This window comes from Lupinus angustifolius, chromosome LG15 (genome assembly GCF_001865875.1).
Source record: "Lupinus angustifolius cultivar Tanjil chromosome LG15, LupAngTanjil_v1.0, whole genome shotgun sequence".
Lineage (NCBI taxonomy): Eukaryota > Viridiplantae > Streptophyta > Magnoliopsida > Fabales > Fabaceae > Lupinus > Lupinus angustifolius.
In genome coordinates this window covers 18,897,437-18,920,150 of record NC_032023.1, presented here as the reverse complement: position 1 = coordinate 18,920,150, position 22,714 = coordinate 18,897,437, and the positions used below count along the sequence as shown (strand labels likewise).

At 28.8% G+C, this 22,714-nt stretch overlaps 1 protein-coding gene across 1 annotated transcript; it reads left to right on the top strand.

Annotated features, from left to right (window-relative positions):
* Positions 17,018–20,935, top strand: LOC109327434 (indole-3-pyruvate monooxygenase YUCCA6-like). Its single transcript, XM_019560578.1, has 4 exons — positions 17,018–17,806; positions 18,841–19,089; positions 19,751–19,873; positions 20,059–20,935. Exons 1-4 carry the CDS (start codon positions 17,099–17,101, stop codon positions 20,281–20,283), a joined length of 1,305 nt encoding a protein of 434 aa, XP_019416123.1. The 5' UTR covers positions 17,018–17,098; the 3' UTR covers positions 20,284–20,935.

The following is a 22,714-nucleotide window of genomic DNA, read 5'->3' as shown; positions in this document are numbered from 1 at the left end:
ATGTTATAATATAAAGTATTCCCAACTAAAAAAATATAATGTCAAATATATTTAATAGAAAAAAGTTAATTTTTCAAAATGAAATATATAAAATTTAAATATTTGATAAAAGAATGAATTTGAGCAGGTAGACACAAAGTACATGTTATCATTAGTATTAGGAAAAAGTGGAATCACAGTCTAAAAATCTCTGAATCTGATATACATTTTTCTTCTTCTCAGTTCATTATGTTGGTTTGCAAAATCATCATTTGTTTTCCCTTGATCCACAACAAAATCCATTAACAAAAGAAAAAACATCTACAACAAAATCAGCTTAAGTTTTGGGTGTACTAATTATTGGGCCTAATGAAAGACCCATTTAACATGGGCCTAATACTGACAGAGGCTTTCATTAATTAAGACAAAAATCTTATAATACACAACTGTTATTAATTTCATCTCGAACCAATAATAATAAAGCAAAAATAATATTAATAATGAATATTTTTAATTTTTAATTGACGTATTATTTTTTATTAGTTTGGAATAACATATAAGACATAAAATATGTGTACGTTTGGGATGTTGTTTTAAAAGTTTATGTTCAGATTTAAGTGAACCCAAATAAGACCAATCATGTTTCCAAATATATCATATGCATACCCAAATGAAACCCAAAGGAGATGGTCAAGTGTAAGCGGTTCCGGTTTAAATCGCAAAATCGATGGAACCGAACCAAACCAAACCAAACCGTAAAATATGGTTCGGTTTTGCGATTCGATTCGGTTATTTTTTTAAGGAACCGTTTATGTTCGGTTCGGTTTATGGTTTTAGAAATTTAGGAACCGTTGAAACCGAACCGAACCGCATATTAAAGAAATATATACAAGGATTAGGGAATAATGTTTTATTAGTGAATTGTAGTGATATATATGTTACTAAATTGTTATTAAGTTAGTATTATATATGTTATTAGTTACTAAATTGTTTCCTAGTGTCTTATGATTTCGAACATATTTACAACTTTTGTGATATTGAGTTTGAAACTAACATATATCATATATTATTATACATGTATTGATACATGTGTTACTTTTATAAAATGTAAGGTTATAAATATAACTATTATATATTTTACTAATTCATGTATATGTTACTAATCATGAATTTTATTGTTATATATGATTCATAATTTTTTATAATAGTTGTAGTACATTTTATGGATAAACAATATCTCTTGTAATACATTTGAATTTTCAATTCATTGAAGATTTTTTTATAAAAAAAGTAAATGGAAAAACCGTGGAACCGAACCGAACGATTCAATAGCGGTTCAGTTCGGTTTGGTTCTTATAGTTAAATTTGCAGTTAATTGAGCGGAACCGAATCATATATCTTTGATCGATTTGATCACTAAAATGCACAAAAAACTGAACCGAACCGAATTTTTACATCCCTAGACTTCACTACTCAAGCATTGAGTTAGGCACTTTTGGTTCGAGAAATGCTAGAGTAAGAAACAAATTTCGTATTGTCCGCTTCCTTTAATTTTATTGGCTGGTTGATATTTATCTATTTTAAACACCAATGCTTGGTGTTTTTCCCTCATGACCACCCATGTTATTTTTGAAGAGGATTTTAATATATATATATTGACAGTTTATACACCGGCATATTATTCACTATTCATATGTTAATTATTGTTGAATCTTAAACAAAAGTTATTGTGAATATAATTTTTTTTATATCAATAGTGCATAAATATTAAACTCTTTTAAAAATGTGGTATTTGACGTGTAATTTATTTAAATAACCTTATTATATCTTTAATGAACCTATTTTTGATTCTATTCATACGAGTGCTAGCTAATCCACTTCCTATGTACTGCATCTCTTTTTACTTACTTATACATGGTCACTACTTGTAACTTATATAAGTAATCAATAATAGGTATATTATCTTAGATAAAACAATCACTTTTTGTCCACTAGTGTGTCCTTTTGTTAGGCTTAATAAGACCCTCTGTTTTAATTGGCAATCTTCGGTGCAAAAAGTGGAATCCACTAATTAAAGCTAAATTTTGTTCCTTTCATATTAATTTAGTTTAGATTATGAAAGCAAGTCAATTGTTGTGGTGTGAGTCATTAAATAAGTCAATTTGTAGCGAGGATTGGATGACACATGGCAAACAAACAATGGTTGGGCGGCTAGCTTATTGCATAGTTCATCTACTTTCTTCATTAGGCCTGGACCATATATGTCTTGTCATTCTATGTGTTATTATATCTAATTTGTTGAAAAAATATATTTAAATTAAATATTTATCTGATTAATCATAAGTAATGATACAAAAAGTGATATACTTTTTGTGACAGAAAATATCCATCCTTTTAGGTGAAACTATAATAGGCATACTCATTTATAAAAAAAATTATTTAAAATTAACATCGTTAAATTCTTTTGAAGAATATGTATCATTATCTTATCGAGTATTGGATCCTCCCTGACTGGATTTGAATTACTCTTCATTTGTGTAGATGGGCTTCAAGCATTGTGCATGTCTAACTCTTAGGTAAAAACATATTATTGAATCAAACACAAAAACTATATTTTCTCCATTCGAGTAAACGTGAGTCTAGAGACTTCAAACATGATTTTATAAAATTGCCAAAGGCACAAAATATAAATAACGTTTATATCATCAAAATGATGGAGGATTCATAAGTGTATATGTGGTTGTTTCAAGGGAAGATTAGCAACCTACTTTTCTGTTTTTGTTAGGGTTTGGTTTAGAAGATCTTCAAGTATCTATTTTACTACTCTAGTTAGAAGTACAATTCTTTATCTTAAATTATGTCTACAACTATGCATACCACTAGTAATTGCTCACGACACCTTTTTTTGTTCTCTTTGTGGTAAGGTGGAGGAATCTACTAGTCATTTGTCCTTCTCTTGTTTTGTATCTTATCTTGTTTGGCAACAACTCTATTCTTGCTTTGGGATATCCTCCATTATTCATTATGACGTCATGTCTTCTTTTGCAATCCATAAAAGTGCTCTATGGTTGGGGAATAAGAAACAAAAATGGTGGATGACAGTTTGGTTTGTCACGATTTGGACTATTTGGCACATTAGGAGCAAAACTATTTTTGATAATAAGATGTTCCAAGTAGATGGGGTGATGGAGCTTATTTTTATGCACTCTTGGAGCATTCTCAATGCTCGCTTTCCTCTTTTTCTTATTCACTTGTTGATTGGGTGAGACACCCATCAAATTGTCTCTCACTTTATTAATTTAAATATTATGTAGATAGGAGTACCACTTGTTCTCCTAATTTTTTCATCTCTTGATTAATAATATTTTCATCCCTGATAAAAAAAAAACTATGCATACCACTCACAAGCTACCTAGTATGTCTAAACTGATTTCTCTTAAATAAATTCACAACAAGAGGCAACCTAATTAATCATAGAGTGTAATATTTATGTATTATTGATGTAAAAGTTTATATATATTTAGTACATCATTCACATGTTGTTTATAGTACTTTTTAAAGAGTTGATGGTGATAAAACATGAATGATAGATGATACAATAACATTATATAAAACTCATATATTTTCGGTGTATATATTTTTTTCTTAATTATATCACAACATAAGGTGGAAGATACACATGCAAAACTACATTAATTAAACCTACCCTATAGGACCATATGAAGTAATTGGCGCTCACATATAATATGCCATGTGGAAAGAAGATGAATGTGCCATGATAAAGCTAGGTAGTAGTATACATTGTATATGCTTCCATTGCATCTTTTTTCTTTTTGATGTACGTAATATATAATTTGCATATAGGTGAGGCTCCAGGCAATAAATATAAAAAAATAATATAGACTCATTGGATTATAATTACGGTCCAAACAATTGTTTGGGAAGAAGATTCTTTCCAATTTAACGATCTAGTTGCCTTACTTAGCAAGAATGCATGACCATCATGAAACTGAGGGCTATTAACAAAATATATACAAGTTTCTTTAGTATATATGCTAAATAAAACTCAAATAACAAAACAATTTATTAGTTAGACTAAAGCTGTTATAAACGATAGAAAAATAATATCTCAAGTAATAGATAAATTAAAATAAAATTGATTAAATCATAGATAAGATACTAATACTATTGTAAAATATCATCAAAGATTCTATATATATGCCACTAATTTATGACTTGAAGTCCTTTATTGTAGCATTTAATATGAGAAAGGGTTTTGGACAATGTGCTTTTTAAATGATGGAAAAGTTACACCCCCACGTTAGTCTAATCAAACCTTTAAGAGGTTGTAGTATAGTAGTGATGATTGAAGTTGCTTATATTTATAAAAAGAACGAAGTGGAGAGCATGACCCACAGTGATTCTGTGACTAATAGGTGTTAATTAGTTACGATTCATATACGAAGAGTGGAAGCAGTGGTTTTTTAAGGAGAAAATTGTTTTTATTCTAAGTGAATAATGGTAATTTTGGTTTTAGTATCCATTTTTTTGAAGTTTTTAGTTTCTTATTTAGTGCACCATTTTAGTTTTAACCCTTCTCATGATGTGTCAACTCCACAATTAACCACATCACCACCTAGTATGTTACATTATTGGTGTTAGCCACATTATTATTATTATTATGAACTAAAATCCATTTTTTAAATATATAATAACCCTAATAAAAAATTAATTAATATTAAAATATTAATTACGTTTTTTAATTTTTCTTTTTAGTTGAATGAAACTTTCTAATTAACTTGAGATATAAAGTAAAACATGAATGAATACATCTTATCTCATCCTTCCTTTCAAGAGATTTGCAAACTCTATTTTTATTTACACTCGTCACAAATTATATTAGTTATTCATTTTCGTATCAAAATGACTTTATCATAAAGATACCATATGCTTACAAATGATACCGGGTGGAATATAAAGTGTTTAATTAAAAAGCTCTAATTTGAACTTATTTAATGACAATGTGCAATCATTAGTGAAAACAATATGGAGCAAATATGTGTAGTGGAGGGAAAACTCTATAGTAAACCCTTTAATTGGAATCTAACTTTTTACGCTACTAGGAGAACATCAAATAAAATCATGGTGAGATAAATTTAAAATAAACGATAAAAGTGCTAGATGATTCTCTCAATTTGCGAAATCTTCTAATGTCTTATAAGTAATAACATAATAATAACATATTTGAATCTCAGAGCACCTTCCTGGTCTGAATTTAAAACTGAGTTTATGAAAGAGACACTAGTCTCCAATTATATGCCTAGAAATTCCTCTATTAAAAGATTTTAAGAAACGGTGGGGTATGAAGAAAAAAAAAGGTTAACAGTAAGACAGTGGATTTCTTTGTGCCTTGAATATACGAAATGAGAATAATAAATATGAAACATTATTTAAATGATAGTTAAAATTAAAAGAAATGTATTAATAATGTATTATTTTATTTGTTGGAGGGTAGTCATACATTTCAAGAGATTAGTTTCTTACTAACAAAAGATTAAAAATAATAATCGTGTAACCAATAACTAATTTTTTAAACTTAATCATTTATATATTTATATATATATTTTAATGCCTATATTTATTATTTTCATATATTTTATATGACAGTTATGCTAACAAGGAAGATTACCTCCGAACGGCAATGACAGATACAAATAAAAATATTATTTATATTATCACTTAAAAAATTATTATATATATTGGTTTGAGTGATTGACCATTGTGAAATAATAAAATAAAGGGGATAAATTGTTTGTGAAAAATTATATAGTATCACTTATTAAATATGTCACTCTCCAATTCTCCATTAATATTATTTGAGTTTCTTTATCATTATATTCATAAAATAATTGTTAGTAAAAACCATTTAAATGAAAAAACTTGTGTAAATATATATATAATATGTTATATTTGGAGGTACATAAATTTTATTTTTTAATATTATCTAAAATAATTATTTAGGATTAAATATTAATTAGAATTAAAAAAATATTATATTGTGAATATTTTATTTGTTGTTTCTATACATATACAATACCAAACATTTTGTAGACAAGAGTCAAGAAGAACAATATATCATCGTTTTCTAGTGTTCGTTATGACTCAAATATTAATTTCAAATGTTCCTTCTTCTTTGGCTGTAAAAAAGCTTGTTTTCAGAAACTTTTTTTCATTAATAAAAGATAACTAAAATTAACTAATAAACTACAACAATAATGATAAACGACAAAGTAACAAATATATTAATATTACAGAAGGCGCTATTCTTTGAAAAACTTCACAGTGAAGTTTATTACTTTCTTGTCTTTATACTTTCGACCAAAAGGTTAATAATTCGATTATTGTAAATGATACTTATTGAGAATGATAATTATATATTTCAAAAAAAATTAATTCCTTACTTATTGAGTGAAAAGATATTTTTGGTAATACCAAAAAAAATCTTTGCGCTTTCCTTGCTGCTTCTCAGTTCTCACAACTAGAGATTAGACTCCCATGTTAAACAATTCAAGTGCTTAACCCTTTTTTAACTACTTCCAAAAGCTACTTCTTGAACTTTTTTTAAACTTTTGCTACATCCCCACTTAATTCTATGATGATTAGATTGGATTTGTTATGATATTCTCCTAGTACACAAAAATATTAAGATATTAAGGCGATGATTTGATTGGGTAATTTCATTATATGCTTTTATTAATGCGTAATAATCAAAATGAAATGCTTAACAATGTCAACCCAATACCATTTTAAAATTTACTTAGACCTTTTTTAAATACTTGTATGCGCCCACGAGACTAATTTTTCTATGCATAATTATTGGTATAATTACATGTTTTCACCACTTAAACAGGCACTTTATTGAATGTTTATTAATTACTTATTTTTTTGGTAGGGTTCAAGTTTTATCTCTTAATAATGACACATTCATACAACCTGGGAAAATGATTATCTAGGTTTGGTACGAAGATATTATAAAATATGTGACAAATGATTAACCAATCAAATGAAAATATTATAAGACTCAAATATATATTCACTATCAATATAAAAATTTATACACAATTATTATATTATTTTTTAAATAGTGAATGATAATTAAATTTGAATAAAGTATGATACAATAATAATATATAAAAATTATACACTATCATGGCATATGTTTTTTTCCTCCTATTGTAAAATATAAATCATGTGAGACCTAAATCCCCATCAGTACTCTGATTGAAAAGTGTTATCCAAATTTTCATTTTTTATAAAATAAATTACCGCGGGTGTCTAATTTTAGATCTCAAAATCTTGCGATTGAACATCACTTGGCATGTGATGAAATTGACATTCTTAGCATTAGGGTTACATTAATGATTGTTATTATTTTTGGTATAACTAAATGTATTCTTTATTATATAAATAAAAAAATATTTTGGAATATGTGACTCATCTTCTCAATAGAAATTGAATATTTAATATTTGACTTAGTAAAATATTTGAAAATTTAATGATGTTTTGTACTATTAGACTAATATTTTATTGGTATAAATGATATTAGTTAAAAATATGTATGTTAATAAAAAAATTGCATTATATATATAATACATTATCCTTATATATGTAATAATACTAAGATAAGAAAAGTGAGGCTTTTGTGGGTACTTTAGTTTTAAGCATTTGCCCGGCAAGGGTTCTAGATTGTCTTTTGCCGAATCCTTATATGATTAAGTGTTCTTTTGATGAGCATTATAGATGCAAGTGTTATTATTTTAACTAGCTAATGTTAGAGATTTCCTTTTGATCGGAGAAATCCAATCCTATGATCTTGAATATCATGATTCTCAAACATAAGATAAAACAAGAATACAAAGTTATATCTGAATCCATGTTTTTTGATCTACTCATTTGATATATATTTTGAGAGAATTTTGGTATGATGACTTTTCTCAACCAAATCCTTAACCCCTTTGGGACCTTCGTTTTCTCTCTGATGGGGAGAGATGAAAAACTATTTGTGATTTGGTGTCTTGGAGACCGTTACTTATGTATTAACTTATAAAGTTCTCATTATCCGACCAACTGTTTGGGTATCTACTTATTAAGCTCATATTCGTTATCAATTTTAAAAGTTTTTAGGTTGTCATTAATTAGATAACTTGTTTTGTAACCTAAAATAAATAGCCAATATAATTGTATTAAATATGTGATACCCAATTTAATTAGAAATCATGAGTTCCTTACCGCTAATCCTATTCCTTCTTACAATGAAGCTTAAATGTGCTTTTATCCTCGTCTTTAAGGGCCCAATTATAAGATTAGCATTATTCAAATAGGTAATTATTACTGTCTTATAAAAATAGCATCTTGGCCTAATCAATTTTTTTTCGTTAGAAGGGGTGCATAAATTCTTAAAACCTCTTTCGCTCCATTCCTCTAAAGGGTCTATCTAAGCGGTGTTAAACTTTTAAAATATAAAACATAAACCACAACAAAGAATAAAGAAGACCTACCAAATGAGAAAAAAATATGAAGGGCAAAAAGTAAGCAACAGAAGTTAGTGGTACTTAGATATACGATTATGAAGATATCAAATTATCAATTACCCATTAGATCGACTAATTGATGAAGATGTTTATGAAAGTTCCAAGTAATGATAGCTTATTAGTAACATTATTAGATTTCATGTGGGCTATGTAGTGTGGACATGCATTTCTTGATGACCTAAAAAGGTTGCATAACACAATAGTTTAAAGGTCGAACCGCAAATCATTTTATGAACATGTGCTTGCCTCCCCAAATACCCAATGGTCATAGATAAAGCTACCCCACAAAAAAACATTTAATTTTTTTATTACTAAGATATCCCTTAGTAAGAAATTAATCAACTTTCCAACAAATATTATTCATATAAATCAAATATTTAATCTTTTTTGTTATCATGAAAATCTAACATGAGTCTTAAACCACTAGAAGAAAAATGTTTTCTTAGTAAAAAATATATATTAGTTTTCCTTAGATGAAAGTAGGCCTAAATAATTTAATAAGGGAACGAATATAGATAAATTCTTGATTAGACATTTAATACGTTCCTAACTTGCCGTTGGGGTATAGACATGTACATCAATGAGAGTGAGGCATATTCCATCCACATACAATGCTAATATGCATTACCCGATTATCATAAAACTTCATGTCGGGGAAGATTAAAAAATGAAAAATGATGGGTGAAACTAAAGATTTTTGGAACATGAGAGATTAGTATCATTTATAAATTAACTACTATATCAAATTAAGAATTTTCCAAGGGATTTTTTAATGTGTGTTCAAGGATACATGTTAAGGATATCTAAGGTAGTAAATATTTATTAAAAAATAAAAAATTTCAATTCCAAAATATGAAGTTAGTCATTTTTCTATGAATTGTTTCATGTGTTCTTAACATGTGTCCAATGAACACATTAAAAAAATTCTTATAAGAAGGTTAATTTATTGAAAGAAAGAAGGAAAAAGATGAGTGAGACAAAGTTTATGGTACGGCCTATTGTGCAAATGAAAAGATCCCTAAAAGTACTTAAACTATTAAAAAGTTTAGTGGTATCAATAGAACATTATATTTTATAGATTTTAACTTATACTCCATTAAAGATGAGTTAATGGAGAATCACATTCTTAAAAAGTTATTCGCCAAAAAATATGTTAGCAATTTTTTAATTCTAAGAACTGCCTTGATATTTATATATTTATTAATTAAAAAAATAGAGAACATTTTAGCCTATTATTGGTTAATGTAAATGTTATAAAATAATGGGTACCATTTAGCTTGTAAATAAAGAATCTGAAAATCAAGAAATTTGAAAATGCAATTGTGTAGAAAGTTTAATAGATAGAACTTTGTTGCTCTTTGATTTTGTCCTCCTGAAATTTAGATTATAGTTACGATAAACCATATTAAATAAAAATATATTGAAAATAGAAAATAAATCAACACCATTAAGAATTTTCTATATTAGCTTACGGTTTCCTATTGTGCTGATAATCACGATTAGGATTAACAAAACAATAAAAGTTAGGTATTATTAATTACTTACGTGTTTGTGGTTTTGTTATGCATAAAAATATAATATACATATATTTATTGAAGAATAACACCAACCGTACTTAAAAGGTCAACTTTTACATTTTTTATTTATTTCTCCTTTTGATATTCTATCATATCATTCATGTATTTATCACTTTTTTCCTATGCCTTCCTCTATTCTATAAGGAGTGCAAAACTAATGTTTTCAAAAGAAATATGTAGAGGTTCCCCCAAAGTCAACCCACTCGTTAAATTTCTTGAATGTGACACATAAAAAAATCCAAGAGTCCAAATATTTAATAATTTTTAAAAAATAATTTAAAAAATAAAAATAAAAATATTTTTTTACATGATCATTTAACATTGGAGAAAATCTCATCCCAAAAATATTTTTGCCACAAAAAAGTTGAAGTTAAACTCTACTTGTGCTCACAATAGAAGATTATGGTTTATGATATGGAGATCATCTATCTTAAATTGTGTTTTACTCTATATCTTAAGCCAATTAGAATAATTCATTTTATTATTTTCTGCTTTTAAATTTTTTATTTTATATGCATGTTAATATATAATTGGCTTGAGATAGATAACGAAAGCAGTCATTCGTGTGGTTAAGGAAGACCATTGGTTGATTTGGGATTTTGGAGCTATTTGAAGGACCCACCTTAGAACTGAATACCCATCTTACCCTTTGCCCCCTAACCCATAATCATAGAAGGTTTGAACATAAAATAACATTGTGTTAGGGTTATAGGCCTATAGCCTAGGTTAGCTTTTAAATTCAGTTCCCATTCGAGAGGGACTAACTCATATTACTAAATATAGCATCAACTTTTTCATTTTGAGTATTAGTTCATTGTTTTCATGAAAGTTTAGAATAATTCCCATAACGCTATCACATTTTTTGAATTGATAGCTTTCGGCTACTTTCCTTCATTAGTTCTCCAAACTTAATTTCTTATCATTATATTATTTTAACTCGCTTTATTCCTCTCAAACTAAAAGTTTTAAGCTAAATTCCTGATTTCACTTAATATTGAGGATGATTAAGTGATAAGCCTCTTGGCTTTATATATTACAAATAGAAACATAAAGTTCCTTTCCAAATATAATTGCTAACTATCACTTCAGACTTGTCTATTTCATTGGCTTCTATGGTTTTTTGCTCTACTCTAACATGCTCCTTAAGTTAAAGTTTAAAAAGTTTTAAGTTACAAATAAGTTCTTCAAAAATCAAAATAAACAAGTAATTACATCTTTCCAAAAATCTTAAGAAATGTGTTGTAATGTAAAATTTGCTGGTATATTCACCACATAATTATTACCATCAATGAGAAAAGATTTCAACAGTGATATAATTCATCATTGAGAGAAAATTCACCATTAGAATGATCGTAAGTGGAATGAGAAACTATTGATATAATCATCATAGAATAATCATCAATGAGAAAACAAATCACCTCTAACATAATTTGTCAATGAGAGATAATGTATTATCATAATGATCATCGGTAAGAAGATAGACTAATATATATAGTGCATTTTTATGGAAAATTTACACATGTGGTGCACCTTGACCGAAAAATTACGGTTTTGGTGCACCTTTTAAAAAAATTACCAAACTAGTATAACTTTTTAGAAATCGGCAATGGGATTGCCGATTTCTGTAAAAAAATTTCTCTCTCCTCCCCAAAATCGGCACTGGGGAGGGAGTTTTATTAGGATATAATTTTTTTTTAAACTCCCCCCTAAATCGTCAATAGGGGGAGTTTTATATTTTTTATTTTTTTTTTATTTTTTTTCTATCCCTTAAATCGGCAACCGGAGAGTTTTTGATTTTTTTTTAACTTGCGGGAGTTATATTATTAGTTTTAGGGTTTAACTTTTCAAACACAAATCCTAACAACACATAACATAATAAATTTTGTCAACCTTAACCCTAATAACAGAACACAATAATGAAAAACACACATAATATTCACATAATATTTTATAAAATATTATGTGTGTTTTTCATTATTGTGTTCTGTTATTAGGGTTAGGGTTGACAAAATTTATTATGTTATGTGTTGTTAGGATTTGTGTTTGAAAAGTTAAACCCTAAAACTAATAATATAACTCCCGCAAGTTAAAAAAAAATCAAAAACTCTCCGGTTGCTCGATTTAAGGGATAGAAAAAAAATAAAAAAAAATAAAAAATATAAAACTCCCCCCCTATTGACGATTTAGGGGGGAGTTTAAAAAAAAAATTATATCCTAATAAAACTCCCTCCCCAGTGCCGATTTTGGGGAGGAGAGAGAAATTTTTTTACAGAAATCGGCAATCCCATTGCCGATTTCTAAAAAGTTATACTAGTTTGGTAATTTTTTTAAAAGGTGCACCAAAACCGTAATTTTTCGGTCAAGGTGCACCACATGTATAAATTTTCCGCATTTTTATAGTGTAGTATGTTAATATTTATTTATTTTGATGTTTATTATACATAATATGAAATTGTGAGGTTGGGGAAAAAATAAATGAATATTAACTAGAATGTAACGCAATAAATGAAGATGACTAATCGAAGATTCGAATTTTCGGCATCTCGACAGCGGGTTAGTAACTGAACAAGTCATGGTGGATGGAATTATTCTAATACCATGTAGGAGTTTAAGATGATAAATATTGGTCAAACTCAAACATGAGCATATCCAAGTAATTTAATTTATATATGCAAAACATTATTACAAACGATAAGACAATAGATATATAAATAACAACTAATAACAAAAACATAAACTTTATATAAATTCAAATAAATGAAACTAACTAAATCTTATATAAGATTATGTTCAACCAATCTAAATATAAAAGAAGAGAAGATACATTTGATAGTACAAAAAAATTTGAATATATTCTAACAAGTATATATAAAGAACTAATTGTTGTCCAATTGAATTTTTTATGTGTGTAACTCACAATAAATAAGTTTGTATTAAAAACTGTTGTTATCAATACACAAAGATTTTATAAACACATCAATTTGCATTGCAATCTTACTCATTTTCTTAAAATTTACACTAACACATTGTAGAAAAACTCTTTTACAGTATAAAAAGCAAATGTTTTTTATTAAAAAACTGTAGACGCCTAGTATATATGAACGCACGACATTCCAAAAGTTTTTTGAAATGCATATGTGAATTAATTGAGACATAAACAACTGAACAAGATCACCACCTTTTAAATGGAAAATTTCGAGGTGAATATGAAGTAAGTAGATAATTTTTTTAATTATATACACAATATGTTGTGAATTGTTAGGAGTTACACATTGTTGAGTAGAATAACAAACTTAATGTGGTACTTAACTATAAGACTCTCTCACCTAATAGAATAGTCTTTTTGGGTTGAGTCAAATACTATATTACCGAATATTGATAGGCGAGTGAAGCCGCCAAAAAAAGAAAGGACAACCATTGAGACAATACCGATATAAGGAAAGTCGTTGTGGACATCCCCTTAAAGGAGCGTCAATTCTTTTAGATTAAGCTCTCCTCATATGATCAAAGTCATAACAAAATGTTTTGTCCTTTTCAGTTTACTCATATTGTTTTGAAAAAAATTTAGCTATGCATGTGAACGTCTTTTTCCTTGAAAAATGATTTTTTTTATATTACTAAAGATATGTATTTATTTTTTCTAAGAAACTAATTCATGTCATTTTAATAATTGTCACTCTCAACAATTGAATCATTGAACTTTTAGTATTTTTGATAATTTTGTGGTACTTTATACTACTAAACCAACGTCTTTTAAAAAACATAAACGAGATTTGCTTAATTTGCTATTCATTCAAACACCTTAAATGAGTTTATTCTTAAACAATTGTTGGGAGGGACATGCACATACTAGAAATAGATTAGTTCATTACTTATATAATAAGGCTATACTGTTGTTAGTATAAAAAAATGAGGGAGATGATTTACTTAGTAAGTTTTTTAAACTTACTCCTCATTCTAGTCATCATTTCTATGGATATCTAATGATCTAGATCTACTCAATTATTCAAAACATTTGATTTCTCTAGAATTAATGACAAGGACGAAGAGTAAATTTAAAAGAGTAAGTGAACCATTCCTCTAAAAATATACATTGAAAAAGAATAAAATAGTACATGTGGTACTATAAGTACTAATGTATATGTATCGGCTATTCATTCAAACATCCGAGTAGAATATAAAGCATAAATGTCGGTCATAATTTCATATGAGATGTTAATTCATGTGACCAATGAATGAGAATATATATTCCTTCAACGATTTAATATGTGTAGATCGTTAGTGTAAGTGTTTTTACAATGTTAGTAAATCTTCCATTATTGATTAATTAATCATCATTGACTCTCAAACAAAAGTAATACAAATCAACAATGAATAGATTATATACTGACAGTGTAAAATTTTTTACACTAATGATATATAGATTTTAAACCTTATGTCATTAAATAGCCACCTAAAATTTCTAAGTCTAAGGTGGCCCTCTTTCTTCCAAGTCATCTATATATTTATATGGCCTTCATTTGTGTATAGTTGTTGCCTTCATATCCTCTTCGACTGAATAGACCATTTATTGGTCGTTTAGGGAGTTAATGACTTAATGGGTAAGATGTATCCACCACACTATTCAATGAGTTTTGCTTAAATTTTTTTTATATTGGATATTTGCTCATCTTTTTGGTTAAGGGATTAATTTCTTTTAGGATTTGTGATTGTTCTTTCTAATAGTATTGCTTTCAGGAATCCAACTTCGACCTTGGAGATTCAGTGAAATCTTACCTCACTAAATTAACGTTATTGATTAATTAATTTACTTATAATTGCTTTGTCATGATTACCCTACATTCAACCTTAGAAATAGAGTTTACCAACTTGATGCTATAAACTTTGAGAGAATTATTTGCAATAAGGAATAATTCGATGACATTTGTATCTGAAATTATGATATAGTATAGATTTTTAATTAATTTTTTATGGTCCTTCAGAAACAACTCAACTAGTAGAGCTACATCACATAAAGTTCAAATTATGAAAACAAAACATTTTCCCCTTCCTATCATCCCATTATAAATGTTAACTATAAAAAAATTAGTTTGCACATGGTGCTTCAATCATATATAACAACAAACATAAAAATAAGTTTTGGCCTTATTTCCAATTAAAGTACAAAATTATTACATCAACTCATAATATTGAATTTATATTAACGTTTCTTACTAATTATGATTAATTTTTTTTGTAAATGATATAAAACATATGATTGGCTAGTAGGTTGAAATTTTGATTATTATAAAACAGAACATCATGCACTCATACCTCACATTTTGCCCAAAGAGAATGATCACCTCTATTTAAATTAAATCTAATATTTATGTATTGTAAGCGTAAATATTTATATACGATTATTGCATCATTCATTTGAATTACATTTTTTGAAAAGCCAATAATAATTAAATATATATGATAAATAATATATCAACAATATATAAAACTCATACATTGTTAATATATATTTTTCCCTCTCTTTAAATAACCCTATTAAATGTAATTGAAATCCTCCACAACTATGGTCCCCTTATTCAAAATTTCGAATCCAGCATCACACAAAAGTCTCAAATTTTCATTCACTTTATTTTATTTTTCTGTCAATCCCTTACTTTCAAGTTTCAACCCACACACTACACTTACCTTACTTGCGCACCAATGAACCTACACGATGATTCTGTAAATAAAATAATTCTTCGTTATTGACAAAAGCAAAATAAAATAAAATAATTCTTTGTTTATTCTTGCTGGTGAATTTAACGTTGACTTCTTAAATTAATGTTTTGTTATTCAATGATTGAATGCTTATGTTTTTTCTCGTACTCAGCTTGAACCCGGTCACCATGTGAATGTTAATTCACTCAATTCTTCTTCTAAAAATTGATGCAGTTAGGTTTAACCAAAATGAAATTGTGTTTGCAATGTGCTTATTCTGAGATAATTAATTTTAATAGCAAAACAATTTTCGATTATGTTACTAACTTCTGTATTTTTATTCTCATTATATATATATAAATTGTATTTATTTTTAATTTTTGATTCAGAAATCTACTATTTTTAATAATGAATTAATTTATTAAATTGTAACATCTAATCCTTACTATAAAACACACATTCTAGAAGGTTATTATGGTATTTTCAATTTTCATTTTATATAGGATTTTTATTATCTTTGTCTCCATTTTATTAAAAGAATTAACTACATCTACTTTTTTAATGTTGTAATTGAGTCTATTAATTAATGAGTGTGTAAGATTATAATCAAATTAAAACCCTTCTGAAATAGGCTCTCATGGGGCTTATAAGTCTCTAGTAGCTTAAACATTTTTCCACCACTTTTTAGTTAAAGAATTAATCTAATCTCATCCAATAAATATTACTTACAGGAATCGAACCCTTAATTTTTTGTATTTCTAATAATCTAGCAGGACATTACACTACTAGATCAACATTTTCTTGGTAGTAGCGTAAACATTTGAAAGAAAAAAAGTGAATGAAGCAATAGGAATAATGATATATATAGCAAGAGAGATATCAACATCCTTCTCATAACCTCTCTCTGTGATGAATGCTGATATAGCCCCGTAGTTGCTGCTCTTCCTTCCGTTTAATCTTCCTCCATATCAATCCATACACACTCTTCAACATTTTATAGAGAAATAACAAATATTATCATTTTCATTCTCATCACTATATAACACTCTCTTATAACCCACTCTATATTTTAACCATTTTTCTTCACTACCCTAATCCTTCTTTACATAATCTCACCCTACTCCTTCAACTGTTATATTCATAGTTGTTGCTCTTTCTTGATTCTTGTGCTCAAACTGTGGTTTGAACTTTGAAGCTTAATAAAGCTGTTTGTTACCAAGTTATATAAACTCGAAATAATTCATCACATTTCTGATGGATTATTGCTTGAGAGAGTTAGAAGGAAAGAAAGCTAATGACCCTTTATTCATTGAAAAAATGAATAACAAATCATTGTCACCAAGATCAACATGTGTTTTTGTTCCAGGGCCTGTGATTGTAGGAGCAGGCCCATCAGGGTTAGCAGCTGCAGCATGTCTCAAAGAGCAAGGTGTACCAAGTTTAATACTTGAAAGATCTAACTGCATAGCTTCTCTTTGGCAACACAAGACTTATGATCGGTTACACCTTCATTTACCTAAGCAATTTTGTGAACTTCCCTTGATGGGGTTCCCTTCTGATTTCCCAACATACCCAACAAAGCAACAGTTCATAGGGTACTTGGAGACTTATGCTGAGAAATTTGGTATTAAGCCAAGGTTCAATGAGACTGTGAAGCTTGCTGAATTTGATTCCAAGGTTGGGTTTTGGCGCTTGAAGTGTGTTGATAAGGCTGATATTGTGACTGAGTTTGTGTGTAAGTGGTTGATTGTGGCTACAGGAGAGAATGCAGAGGCTGTGGTGCCTAATATTGAAGGGGTAGAGGAATTTGGAGGTTGTATAAAGCATACAAGTTTGTATAAAAGTGGTGAAGAGTTTAGAGGGAAGAAAGTTTTGGTGGTTGGGTGTGGGAATTCAGGAATGGAAGTGTGCTTAGATCTTTGCAACAATCATGCTACTCCTTCTCTTGTGGTTAGAGATACAGTAAGAAACTAAACCTTTTCTTTTTACTATCAGACTTTCAAAATGGTTTATAAGTACAGATTTATTTTCAGAGATTCTATCTTATTATCTTTTATTATTATGATTGTTTTTGTTTTATTATCATTAGTAAAAGGATAACATACATATCTCTCTTAATGGTTTATGCCTAAAAAATTATAAAAAATTTGTGTGCAAGTTTTATTTTGTTCAAAAGTTCATGTCCCTCCTAATTTAAGTATTGCAACAAGACACCCACCTTTTCTTATCTATACCTTTTTAATGGGTGTTTAGGACCTTTTTTTTCTTTCAGATTTCAAAATATAGACAACTTGGTTTGCTAAACCTTTGGTGGAAATATTTTTGCTCATAAAAAATTCCCAACTTTCACTCAGTACAAAGTTCATTTTTCAAGTTTCACATCACTAGCCATGTTCTATTCATTCTAAAAAAAAAGAAAAAAAAAGGAAAGTAAAACCACAATTTTTGGTTTTCCTAATCTCACAATATTCATGCAAAGTATTCTCAAACTCTTTTTTAATTCAACAAGATTCCCCTTCATTGTTTTTTGTTTTTAAACCTCCATGCAAATAGCAAAACCCTTGATTCATTCTTGCATCCACCACCATCTGGCTTCAAGTTCCAAAGGATTAATTGTTAAAGATAATTAAAAAAAACTTGTAAAATATTTATTTACACAACACAAATATTGCACTTTCTTGGAATACACAAGCATGCGCAACATGGCTATAATAAGTGATTTTTCTAGTACTCAAATCCTCTTTTTTTCTCTTCTTTCCACCCCATAAATTTTTTCACCCTTTTCCCCTACTGCACATACATAACCATGTCCTGCAACTTAATTAGGCCTACCAAAGGGCCAAAACTTCGTACACACATAAGCTCCAATATGTCTTTAACACCCTTTATGCCCCACTTTCTTTTCTTTATTGAAAACAATTTTTTTTTATATATTTGTACAATTTTAATAAAATCATTATTGTGAAATAAAAATTTTTGTTTGGGTTTGGTTAAAGGTACACGTCCTACCACGAGAGATGCTGGGAAAATCAACTTTTGGGTTGTCCATGTGGTTATTGAAGTGGTTGCCCATGCAACTTGTCGATAGGTTCTTACTTATTATCTCATGGCTCATGCTTGGTGACACTTCTAGGTTGGGTTTGGATCGTCCAAGTTTGGGTCCCCTTCAACTCAAAAATCTCTCAGGAAAGACCCCTGTCCTAGATGTGGGTACCCTTGCTAAGATTAAAGGTGGAGATATTAAGGTATACTTCCCCCACCCTTGCCTTTTTTCACATCAAATTATTTTACTTTATTTATTGACAAAATAAGATTATTGTACCTCACCTTTTTAAAACAATAGTATATGGACTATAGTAATAAAGTAAGAGGAAAAAAATGTACGCACTTATAATGTAAAAAATATATTGTCAGTTCATCATTTACCATTCATTTCTAATACAAATGAGTAGTGAATAATGTACTAACTACGTATAAATTTTTACATTAACAGTACGTAGATGTTACGCTCATAAAGTAATGGTGGAATGATGTTAGAACCTAAAATTTCATTTTTAGGGTCACGAAAGATCTTAATTGGATTCTTCTTTTTTGTTAAACTAATGGTGCTACATACTTTTTTTTCTTTTCCATGAAGTGCAATAATACTTTTCCTTCTTCTTTTAATTTTATTCAATAATGATCCTTAATTTTTTTCTTATCATCATGTGTTTTCAATCAAATCGTGGGTGAAGCACAATGATTAGATTTTTTAAGGTTTTCTATAAAGAAAACTCTAGATCTAATAGACTAAAATGCTTTAATGATTATGTTAATCAATGTTTGGTGGGCTCATTAAAATAGTTGTTTGAACTTTGAACTCAACATATAAATAAAATCTTAGTATGTCAAATCAATGTTTTGTAGGTACGTCCAAGCATAAAGCGGCTAAAACTTCATACAGTTGAATTTGTAGATGGAAGAAAAGAGAATTTTGATGCCATCATTTTAGCAACTGGTTACAAAAGCAATGTACCCAATTGGCTACAGGTATATATGATACAAATAATTCTGAAATTTGATTATAGCTAGCCATATTTTTTTATCGACTAATGTTACATCTTCATATTAGTATCTACAAGAAAGTGATATATATCTCTTGTAAACTACCGAAAAATGTGAAATCGATATAAAGTAAAGAAAAATAAGATTGTTGAAACTTGGTATATGTGCAGGATGAGAGTATGTTCTCAAAGGAAGATGGGTTCCCTAGGAAGCCATTCCCAAATGGGTGGAAAGGTGAAAATGGTCTTTATGCTGTGGGTTTTACCAAAAAGGGACTTCTTGGTACATCCATTGATGCTAAGAGAATAACTCAAGATATTGAACGGTGTTGGAAAGATGAGGCAAAACATACTAGTGCTTTTGCTCGTTCACTTTTGCTGCAATCAAATCCATAATACATGTTTGGTCTTATAACTCAGAGGTTAAAGACAAGAGAGGCTTATTAAGGAAGAGATTATTGAAGTTAGCACATGATTTGAACTGGATTGAAGGCTTTTTACACATGTGCAACTATAACCAAAGTGGTGCTCCTTTAGTATTCATGTATGGAGAGAAAAATGGGCAAAAAGCAAAAACAAAATGTGAAAGTGTTTGTGTGTTTGGTTTTGTGGTGGGAAGATCTTAGAATGTTTGGACAAAAGCTACTAAGTGAAGTTTTTGGACCATCTTAATTTTCAGGTCATCTCACCATAAAACCAAATCATACACCAAGACTTATTTCCCTATCGATTTGTTTGCGAGTTGAGTTTTGGAAGACAATGAAGAAAAATTGAAGACTTGAGAGTCGTCTCATAAATATATTTTATGGTCTCAAAATCTTTCCTTTCATTTGTTTCTCCTCCAAAACGTACCTCGCAAACGGACCCCAACATGCTCTTGTGCTTAAATTTTGATGGACTAATTGATTAGCTTGGGGGTTGAGAAGGAGAGATGTTGAATTGAGGTTGAAGAAAATAAGGATGTTGGTTTTTTTTGGAGGGGACCATGGCTCTCTATAACGCTTGTAAATTACAATTTTTTTCCTAAGTAGGTTTGATTTTCTAGAGAGAAAAAAAGAGAAACATAATGCTAGAGAAAGAGGGTAGTATAGGGTTGTGGATGAAGTCATATAGAGCAAGTGTTTTGGTATGTGATTTGGAAACATGTGATTGAGGTTAAACCTAAATTTCCATTTTATTTTTTCTCTTTTTGCATAGACTATAACATTATGATGTTTTTTTGTTTCATGTTTGGCTCTTTGAATGCTTAAATGATTTTTTGTCCTTATTTTGTTAACACATATTAGATAAGAAATCAAAAGTTAAGTGACTAATGAAGGAAAGTTTCTATGTTTGGTAGTTGGGATGGAGTGTTAGATTCTACATAGTGTACCAAATTTTAATACCATTTCCATGCAATTTCGTTTTCGAAATGATTTCATTCCTGTGGGATTTAGGACCACCCTTTTTTCTTCAGAAACTTAACAATGTGCGTTTGAAAATTGCCAGAACCAATTAATTGCAAGGATAAAAGTAGAATGGTTGTAATAGTTATTGCTACTTCCCCCCACTCACCAACTTCATTAAATTAACCCTGTTCATAATAATTTCAAGCAACCAAAAACAACAATTTACAACTTCCTTCTTCTAGTCGTTCTACGATAAATCTGATGTCTCAAACTTTGTCTCGCATAAATCTGATGTCTCAAATTTTATCTCGCACAAATGAAAACATGTCGTATAAATTAAAATAACATTTTCTCCTAACTCATAAGTCACTCTTAAGTCATTGGCTTAGCTAGTTGAAAACTTATGTGTGCTTAACATTGAGAGAGAGCTTATAAGCTACTTCTAGTTGGTGTTTACTAAAGATACTTATTTCAATGAATTTATATTTGATAAACTACTTTGATTTATTAGATTATGAGATATAAAAAATATGTAAAAAAGAATCAGAAGTACAAGACTTAAAAAATGTATGAAAAAAATGATAACATTGTGAGTTGCATGATAAATAATTAAATACACACGTATTTCTGTCAAATTTTCACACATGTAATCATTTGCTTGCAATATATCTATATTTTACTCGGTTACCTACACATAAGAAGAGAAGATGAAAAAAAAAAGTTGATTGTGTAAGGTTATACTAAACTTTTAGAAAGATCAAAAGGTCAAAATTTCTCTGGGAGCGAGATTTATTGAGAAAGGAAGCTACATATCCTGAAAGGGATTAATTCCGTACTTATATCGTGAGAGAATATCTTTGATAATACCAACAACAACAAAAATGTATGAATAGAAGTGAACATAAAATTAAATGGCTGGAACTAACTATACATGGCTTGAGGCTTCAATAGCAACCACCCTTTTTACAGTTGCCACTTACCACATGAATGCATTGATTCATCTATAATTTAGCTCAAAAGTGCTTTCATGCCTTTGCCATGTTCTGTCAGAAAAGAGAGCAATGTACACAACCCCACCTTTTAATGTCCAAGTTGGGGGGAGAATATATAAGTGATTACTCTCTACCTAGTCACATTGATGTGATTTCAATGTTGGTAATCATAGTAAGAAAAAAGTGATTATTTTATCCACAAAAAGAAAAAAGGGTAGTAGCTTATGGGTCAACGTTGTTCTAGTGTCAAACTTACAATTCTAGGAGGTTAGAACTTACTACTATATCAGTGTTTTATTCCTTTCCAGGACTATATGACAGGTTCAAAATTTGCTTCTAAAGCAACTACCATTAATTTTACAGCACCAAGTTCGATTTTACCACTCCAAATTTAGCACAACACTTTTTGATTTCAATATGTCCCACTTCTCAGAAAAAGGTGAAGAA

What these genes read in the sequence shown, in the direction of transcription:
- LOC109327434 (XM_019560578.1), top strand. Translation starts at nt 17,099, where the DNA reads ATGGATTATTGCTTGAGAGAGTTAGAAGGAAAGAAAGCTAATGACCCT. An exon ending in TTAAAGGTGGAGATATTAAG is followed by an intron (nt 19,090 to 19,750) that starts GTATACTTCCCC and finishes AATGTTTTGTAG; the next exon opens with GTACGTCCAAGCATAAAGCG. An exon ending in ATGTACCCAATTGGCTACAG is followed by an intron (nt 19,874 to 20,058) that starts GTATATATGATA and finishes GTATATGTGCAG; the next exon opens with GATGAGAGTATGTTCTCAAA.